Here is an 8,434-nt window from a genome sequence, read left to right as displayed (position 1 = left end):
GGGGGGGGGAGGGTCGCAGCCACGGCTGCAGGGTGGGTATTTATTAGGGCCCCCCGGGTGCAATACCCCCTCCCTGGGGCAGAAGCCCCCTCCTGGTGGTGGCTCTCGGGGGGGGGGGGGGGCGCATACACCCGTTTACACCCCCTTCCTCCTCCTCCCCCCCCCCACTTATGAAGGTCCCCACTTTGCAATCAGTGTCCCCAAGAAGTGTTGCCCCAAGGCAGGGGCAGAGTGACACATCCACACACACGCCCCACCCCCGTGCTCTTTGGGCTGACGTCATGAAATGATGACGTCATTACACGATGACGTCATTACACGATGATGTAATGGGGGACCCCCCCTCTGGCTGGGGGGGCCCTGCCTTCCTCCTGGTTTTCTTTTGTGTTTCTTTGGTCCCCTCCCTGCCCCCCCGTGCCCCGCCCCCCCCCTTTTTTTTTTTGTACCTTGTTTTGTATTTCGGGTATTTTGATGTTTGGAAATAAAGGGGAAACGGAGCTGCGCGCCGCTTCGTCTCAGGCTGAGGCCACCAGCCTGTCCCTGTCGTCGTGTGTCGTGTCCCCCCCCAGCTATCGTGACACACACCCACACACACCCATCCTCCAGAAATCCCCTTGTGGGGCCCCAAGGGAGGTGGCCTTGCCCTGCCCATGGTGGGGTGGGGGAGGGGAGCCCTGTGGGTCCTGGGGTGCAGGATGGAGGGGCAGGAGGGTGGGGGACTCCTGGAGATCCCGTGGGAGACAGGTATGGGGGGGGGAATACGGGGAGGGTGTGCGGGGGGGTGGGGAAGCAGAACTACTTTCGCTTCACTTTAGCCGTGTAGATGGGGGGTGGGGCTGGATACCTGGGTTATTTCTAGGGGTTCGGGGGGGGGTGTGTGTCACCTGTGGGTCTGGGGGGGTGGCTTCCCATTCGCTCCTCTATGTGCCCCCCATCCCCTCCCCCAGGTGCCAAGAGCATCTCCTGCATTGTGCGGATTGGGGGTGCCGTGCTCCGGGGGTGAGTCTGGGGGATCCCCCTGCCCCAAGGGCTGGGGGAGGGCCCCCTCATCTTCCCCCCCCCCCCCCAGGTTTGTTCTCAGCTTGCTGGAGCAGGAGAGGGGGCTGCCCCGGCAGGTGCCCCCTGAGGAGCTGGGGGGTGAGGGGGGGGATGCGACCCCCCCCGTGGCCTCGCTGAGGGCAGCTGTCCTCCGGGTTTGGGGGCACCTCAGCCAGGACCCCGAGTTGAACAGGTGAGACCCCTTGGGGTGCACCACAGCTACCCCCCCCCCTCCCCTCCCCCAGCCTCACTACTGTCCCCGTGTCCCCAGCCTGGTGGGGGCCCTGGCTGGCCGCCCCCCCCTGCCCACCCTGGCGGAGGTCTCCGAGCAACTCTTCCACGATGGCATCAACTGGGGGAGGGTCGTCGTCTTCTTCTATGTCACCTACCGGGTGGTCCGACAGGTGGGGCTGGGGCCTGGGGGGAGGGGGGTACCCAGACACTGGGGGCTTGGGGGAAGGGAGGGTGAAGGGAGTCCCCGTCCTGTCCCCCGTCCCCCCCCCCCATCCAGAGGTAGTGGGGTGGTTGGGGTCAGGGGGGCTTGGAAACCCCTTGGGGGGGGGATACCCAGGCCCCCTGTGGGGGGGTCCCTGATGCTGGGGGGAGGGGGAGTGTGACACCCAGGTCCCCACAGGCGCTGTGGGGTGACCACCCCCTCCGGACCATCCTGGATTGGGCTGTATCCTTCCTGCAGCGGCACCTCTCCACCTGGATCCAGCACCAGGGCGGCTGGGTGAGGATGGGGGTTAGCCCCATGGGGGCGGGGGGACTGTGTCTGAGGCTGCCCCCCGCCCCCATGACCCCCTCCCCTCTCTCCTTGCAGGGCTCTATTCTCAGCTACAGCCCCCCACAACCCAGCCAGAACCCCCGTGCTGGGGGGGGCCCTGAGAAGTAAAGGTTGAAGGGAGGAGCTTGGTCCTGGGGGGAAGGGGGGAGGGGGGGGGCTACTACCTCCCCCCCTCATCCCCCCCCCCCCCCCCCCCCCCCCCGTCCTTCCTGACACACCCGCCTCCCCGTGTCGGGGGCTGGAGAACCCCCGACTCAGCATCTCTGTGGGACCAGGTTCCTCTTTTATGGCCCCCGGGGCTGAATCAGCTCCTTTGCCTTCCCCCCCCCTTAACCCTCGTTCATTAAACTCGAATTAACAACCAATTGCAGCCTCACCAACTGGGTCAGCACCAGCACTGACCGCCCCCCCCCCCCCCCCAAATCAAGACACCCCCGTCCCCAACTTCCCCAGGTCTGCTCCTTCAGCTCTGCCCCCCCCCCCCCCCCCGCCCGGGCTCCTTATGCCCCCCCCCAGGCTAGGAGGGAGCTGGGGGTCCCCTTGAGCTGCTTCCTCCCCCCGGGGCAGCCCTCACCTCCCCCCCAGGGGAGAGGGACATAGTGTCCGACCCCCCCCCCCGCCTTCTTGCCCAGTCATGCTGACTCGGACCGTGTGACAAACAGGGACAAGGGCCAAGGCCACCCCGCCCGGGCGCCTGGGTTCTTCCGGGGAGGGGAAGAGGCGGGGGCTTGGGGGGAGGGGGGATGCTGGCTGATGTGGTCCCTTCCCCAGCTTGTGGGGGGGAAGAGGGGGTGGGGCTGGTTGGGGAAGGGATGCGAAGGCAGGAGGAGGGGTAGGCAGGCCCCCCCCCCCCGCGATGTTTGGGGGCTGGGGGGGGGAGAGCACGCGCTCGTGGGCCTCCCCCCCCCTTTTCCCCGCCCACCGGCGGTTGGATATAAACCCCCCGCGGGGCTTTGTGCGGGCAGAGCCGCGTTCTCGCTTCAACAGTGCTTGAACGGAACCGGCTCTTCCCATCCCTGCATCCATCCATCCATCCATCCATCCCTGCATCCATCCATCCATCCCTGCATCCATCCATCCATCCCTGCATCCATCCATCCATCCCTGCATCCATCCCTCCGCCATGGATTCCCAAATCCGCCAGAATTACCACCGCGACTGCGAAGCCGCCGTCAACCGCATGGCCAACATGGAGCTCCACGCTTCCTACGTCTATCTCTCCATGGTAAGATCCCATGGGTTCCAGAGACAACCCCCCAACCCTCCCCTCCCCCCTCCTCATTCCCCATCCCCTACATCCCAGGGGCGCCGCCGCCTGCGGGAGGGAGATAAGGGGAGGGCGCGGCGGCTCGCGCGCGCGGCGGGGGGGGGGCCCCCCGGGGGAGCGGGGTGGGGTGGGGGGGTCCTCACCCGGGGGTGGGGGGGGTCTCCCGCAGGCGTTCTACTTCGAGCGGGACGACGTGGCGCTGCCGCGCCTGGCCCGGTTCTGCCTGGCGCAGTCGCACGAGGAGCGGGAACACGCCGAGGGGCTCCTGCGGCTGCAGAGCCGGCGTGGGGGGCGCGTGCTGCTGCACGACGTCAAGGTGGGGGGCTGGGAGGGCGAGGGGGGGCACACCTGCGGGGGGGGGGGGGGGCACACCTGCGGGGGGATGCTGGGGGTGCTTGGGTTGGGGGGGGGGGACAGCTGCATGGGGGTGCTTGGGGGGGGCGCGGCTGCTTTGGGATGCTTGGGTTGCGTTTTGGGGGGCACAACTGCTTTGGGGGTGCTGGGGGGCACAGCTGCAGTCTGGGGGGTTGTTGGGGGGCACGGCTGCATTGGGGTGCTTGGGCTGCATTGGAGTGCGTTTGGGGGGACACAGCGGCCCTGGGGGTTCTGGGGGACACAGCTGCAATTTGGGGGACACAGCTGCATTGGGGTGCACGGGGTGTGTATGGGGGCACAGCTGCCTCGGGGTGCTTGGGCTGCATTTGGGGGGCACAGCTGCTTGGGGGGGTGTTGGGGGGGCACAGCTGCATAGGGGTGCCCTAGCTGAAGGGGGTGTCGCCCCTCGGCATGCCTGGGCCGCGTGGGACACGTGCCTCCCCGTGCCCCCCCAGAAGCCGGAGCGCGACGCCTGGGGCTCGGCGCTGGAGGCGCTGGAGGCGGCGCTGCAGCTGGAGAAGTCGGTGAACCAGGCGCTGCTGGACCTGCACCGCCTGGCCTCTGAGAAGGGGGACCCCCACGTGAGTCACCCCCCCACCCCCTGAAACACCCCTGGGGGGGTCCCCAACCTTGAGGGGTCCTCGCTGTGTTTGAGCGTCCTTACCCCAGCCCCTCTTCCCCCCCCCCCCCCTCCCCCCAGGTCTCCACCTGGACTCAGTGGTCTCACCCCTGCGCTTCCCTTGGGGTGTCCCCTGGGGGTCTTTGCCCCTCCTGCCCCCCCAGCCCCCCTGACTCCCCTCTCCCCACAGCTCTGCGACTTCCTCGAGTCCCACTACCTGGGCGAGCAAGTGAAGGCCATCAAGGTGCTGGGGGACCACCTCACCAACCTGCGCCGCCTGGCCGGGGGGGCCGGGGGGCCGGGGGAGACCCCCGCTGGGCTCGCCGAGTACCTTTTCGACCGCCTCAGCCTGGAAGAGCGCAGCTGAACGCCCCCCCCTCGCCAGCAACGGGCGGACCCCTGGGACCCCCCTCCCAGGTCTCCCCCTCCCCAGACCCTGCAACCCCCCCGCCCCATCCAAGGGGGCTCACCTGCTGGGGGTCTCCCCCCCCCAGCATGACTCCAATAAAGGGTCTGTCTTTGCCCCTTTCTCTGCCTCCTCTGAACACCTCCCCTCGCCATGGGGGTCCCACTCTCTGCCCCCCCCTCCCACCCCCCCAGCAGTTTGAGGGCTGGCTGAGGTTGTGCCCATCCTGTCCCCTGGTTGTGGGGGTGACATGGAGGGAGCAGGGATGGGGGAGGGGGCACTCCTCTGCAAGCAGCACCCCTGGGAAAATGCTGGGGGGGGGGGGGGCAGGAGGATGTTACAGCCCCTGAAGCCCCCATGGGGCTGGGTGGGAGCTGAGTGCCAGGGCAGGCGGGGTGGGGGATGGTGGCCACTGGGGAGCACGTGTGGCTGCCGGAGGATGTGATGGTGGGACTGGTGCAGGGAGGGCCACATCCTGCAGCACACGGGAGCTGCAGTCCCAGCACGCTGGTCACCATCCATGATGGGGGCTGTGGTCCTGGGCACCAGGTTGCTGGTCCGGCGTGCTGGTCACTATCCGTGCCGGGAGTTGGTGGTCTCCAGCACCAGGCTGCTTGTCCAGCACTGGTCATCATCCATGCCAGGAGCGATGGTCCTGAGCACTGGGTTGCTGGTCAGGCACACTGGTCAGTGTCGGTGCTGGGAAAAGTGGTTTCCTGCACCAGGTTGCTGGTCCGGCATGCCAGTCACCATCCATGCTGGGAGCTGTGGTCTCTGGCACCAGGCTGCTGGTCCAGCATGCTGGTCATCACCCGTGCCAGAAGTGGTGGTCTCTGGGCACCAGAATGCTGGTCTGGCATGTTGGTCACTGTCCGTGCTGGTCTCTAGCACCAGCTTGCTGGTCTGGCATGCTGGTTGCCATCTGTGCCAGGAGTTGGTGGTCTCCAGGCACCAGTTTGCTGGTCCAGCATGCTGGTCGCCATCTGTGCTAGGAGTGAGCGGTCATCTCCAGCACCAGGCCACTGGTCCAGCACGCTGGTTGCCATCTGTGCCGGGAGTTGGTGGTCTCCAGGCACCAGGCTGCTTGCCCTGCACGCTGGTCACCGTCCATGATGGGAGTGGTGGTCTCTGCCACAGGGCTGCGGGTCCAGCATGCTGGTCGCCATCCATGATGGGGGCTGTGGGCACTGGGCTGCTGGTTTGGCATGCTGGGAGCAGTGGTCTCCAGCACTGGGCTGTTGGTCCAGCACACTGGTTGCCATCTGTGCCAGAAGCGGTGGTCTCTGGCACCAGACTGCTGCTGTGGCACAGTGGTCACCATCCGTTCCAGGAACTGTAGTCCCTGGCACTGATCCAGCACACTGGTTGCCATCCATGCCAGGAGTTGTGGTCTCCGGCACCGGGATGCTGGTCCAGCACACTGGTTACCATCTGTGATGGGGGCTGTGGTCCTGGGCACCGGGCTGCTGGTCCAGAACGTTGGTTGCCATCTGTGATGGGACACGATGGTCCACGACTCTACTCTGGTCCCGTGTCCTGAGCCCCTTGCTGTGCTCCTCAGCACTCAGTAGCTTTTTGGTTCCAGTTTCTTCTCCCATCAGGTTCCTCCTTTGTTCCTCTGATGGTGCTGTGACCCCATCACGATGCCTCCTGAGACCACCCTTGTTGCTGCAGCCCCCTTGACCGGGCGTCCTCAGGCTCCTGGTCTGGCGTCCTCAGGCTCCTGGCCAGGCATCCTCAGCCTCTTGGCCCGGTGTCCTCAGGGTCCTGTCTGAGTGTCCTCAGGCTCTTGATCTGGTGTCCTCATGCTCTTGGATCAGCATCCTCAGGGTCTTGGTCCAGCATCCTCAAGCTCTTGGCCTGGTGTCCTCAAGTTCTTGGCTGGGCGTATTCAGCTCTAAGCTGAGGGTCCTCAGGCTCTTGGTCCGGCACTCTCAGGATCCTGGCCTGGCGTCGTCAGGCTCCTGGCTGGTGTCCTCAGGCTCTTGTTTCAGCATCATCACGCTCTTGGCCAGGCATCCTTAGACTAATGACCGTCCTCAGTCAGGCGTCCTCAGGCTCCTGCGTCCTCAGGCTTTCAACTGGGCAATCTCAGGCTCCTGTCCTGGTGTCCTCAGGCTCTGGTCCAGTGTCCACTGGGTCCTGGCCAGGCATCCTCAGGCTCTTGGTTAGGTGTCCTCAAGTTCTTGGCCAGGTGTATTGAGGTTTTCAGCTGGGTTTCCTCAAGCTTCTGTCTGGGTGTGCTCAGGCTCTTGTGTTGGAGTCCTCAAGCTCCTGGCCTGGCATCCTCAGGGTCCTGGCCTGGCGTCATCAGGCTCTTGGTCGAGCATCCTCAGGCTCTTGGTCCAGTGTCTTAAAGGTCCTGGCCCAGTGTCCTCAGCCTCTTATTCTGGTGTCATCAAGCTTAGTTGAGTGTCCTCAGGTTCCTGGTCCGGTGTCCTGAGGCTCCTGCCTCAGTGTCCTTAGGCTCTTGTCTCAGCATCATCAGACTCTTGGCCCGGTGTTCTCAGGCTCCTGGCCAGGTGTACTCAGCCTCTTGTTCCCGTGTCCTCAAGCTCTTGGCCAGATGTCCTGAGGTTCTTAGATGAGTGCTTACAGGCCCTTGGCCCGGTGTCCTCAGGCTCCGGGCTGGGCGTCGTCAGGGTCTTGGTCCATTATCCTCAAGCTCTTGGCTGGGTGTATTCAGTTCTAAACTGGGGGTCCTCAGGCTCTTGGTCCCGGTGTCCTCAAGTTCTCGGCCAGGTGTCCTCAGCCTCTTGCACTGGCATCCTCATGCTCTTGATCTGTCATCCTTTGACTCCTGGTCCAGCATCCTCAGGCTTTTGGTCCTGGCCAGGCGTCCTTAGCCTCAGGCCCGGTGTCCTCAAGGTCTTGGCTGGGCGCTTTCAGGCTCTTAGCTGGGGGTCCTCAGGCTCTTGGTCTGTTGTCTTCAGGTTCCTGGCCTGGCGTCCTCAGACTTTTGACCAGGCATCCTCAGGCTCCTGCCTGGGTGTCCTCAGGTTCTTGTTTTGGCATCATCAGGCTCTTAGTCCAGCGTCCTCAGATTTTTGACCAGGCATCCTCAGGGTCCTGCCTGGGTGTACTCAGGCTTGTGTTGGCATCATCAGCCTCTTGGCTGGGCATCCCCAGGGTCCTGGCCAGGCGTCCTCAGGCTCTTGGTCCAGTGTCATCAGCCTCTTGGCTGGGTGTACTCAAGCTCTGGGCTGGGTGTGCTCAGGCTCTTGTCTTGGTGTCCTCCATCTTTTGGTCTGGCACCCTCAGCCTCTTGGCCCAGTGTCCTTAGGTTCCTGGCTGGGTGTCCTCAGGTTCTGTCATAATCCGGAAATTTCTTGGAACAGGGTGGGATGACGGGACGGGATGGCGGGGCAGGATGGTGGGGAGGGATGATGGGGTGGGATGATGGGATGACAGGGTGGGATGAGCCACCTGGGATGGCCCAGCTAGGGTGGGGTGCGCGTGCGGCTTCAGGGGATGCTTCTCGTTAGAGCTGGCTGCAGTTCTGCCAGACTGCAGTGAGGGGCAGGCACTGGGGGCATACTGGGGGGCACTGGGAGGATACTGAGAGATACTGGAGGGATGCTGGGAGGCACTGAGGGGATGCCGGGAGGCACTGGGGGGATACTGGAGGGATGCCGGGAGGCACTGGGGGGATACTGGAGGGATGCCGGGAGGCACTGGGGGGATACTGGAGGGATGCCGGGAGGCACTGGGGGGATACTGGAGGACAGTGGGAGGCACTGGGGGGATACTGGAGGACAGTGGGAGGCACTGGGGGACTGGACATGGGAGGCCTGGGGGGATACTGGAGGACAGTGGGAGGCACTGGGGGGATACTGGAGGACGCTGGGAGGCACTGGGGGGATACTGGAGGACGCTGGGAGGCACTGGGGGGATACTGGAGGACGCTGGGAGGCACTGGGGGGATACTGGAAGACGCTGGGA

General features: G+C 65.1%; 2 protein-coding genes across 2 annotated transcripts; both read left to right on the top strand.

Annotated features, from left to right (window-relative positions):
• Positions 1–650: 650 nt before the first annotated feature.
• Positions 651–2,190, top strand: LOC119149028 (apoptosis regulator BAX-like). The gene is made up of 6 exons (XM_037389855.1): positions 651–744; positions 948–999; positions 1,070–1,231; positions 1,310–1,442; positions 1,673–1,771; positions 1,862–2,190. The coding sequence occupies exons 1-6, from the start codon at positions 651–653 to the stop codon at positions 1,931–1,933; spliced, it is 612 nt and encodes a 203-aa protein (XP_037245752.1). The 3' UTR covers positions 1,934–2,190.
• Positions 2,191–2,763: 573 nt separating this feature from the next.
• LOC119149029 (ferritin, higher subunit-like) lies at positions 2,764–4,615 on the top strand. The gene is made up of 4 exons (XM_037389856.1): positions 2,764–3,050; positions 3,262–3,408; positions 3,923–4,048; positions 4,277–4,615. The coding sequence occupies exons 1-4, from the start codon at positions 2,949–2,951 to the stop codon at positions 4,451–4,453; spliced, it is 552 nt and encodes a 183-aa protein (XP_037245753.1). The 5' UTR covers positions 2,764–2,948; the 3' UTR covers positions 4,454–4,615.
• Positions 4,616–8,434: the final 3,819 nt, after the last annotated feature.

The sequence above is a fragment of the Falco rusticolus genome, chromosome 5 (genome assembly GCF_015220075.1).
Source record: "Falco rusticolus isolate bFalRus1 chromosome 5, bFalRus1.pri, whole genome shotgun sequence".
Taxonomy (NCBI): Eukaryota; Metazoa; Chordata; class Aves; order Falconiformes; family Falconidae; genus Falco; species Falco rusticolus.
The sequence above is the reverse complement of the archived record's forward strand: the minus strand, read 5'-3'. Positions and strand labels throughout refer to the sequence as shown.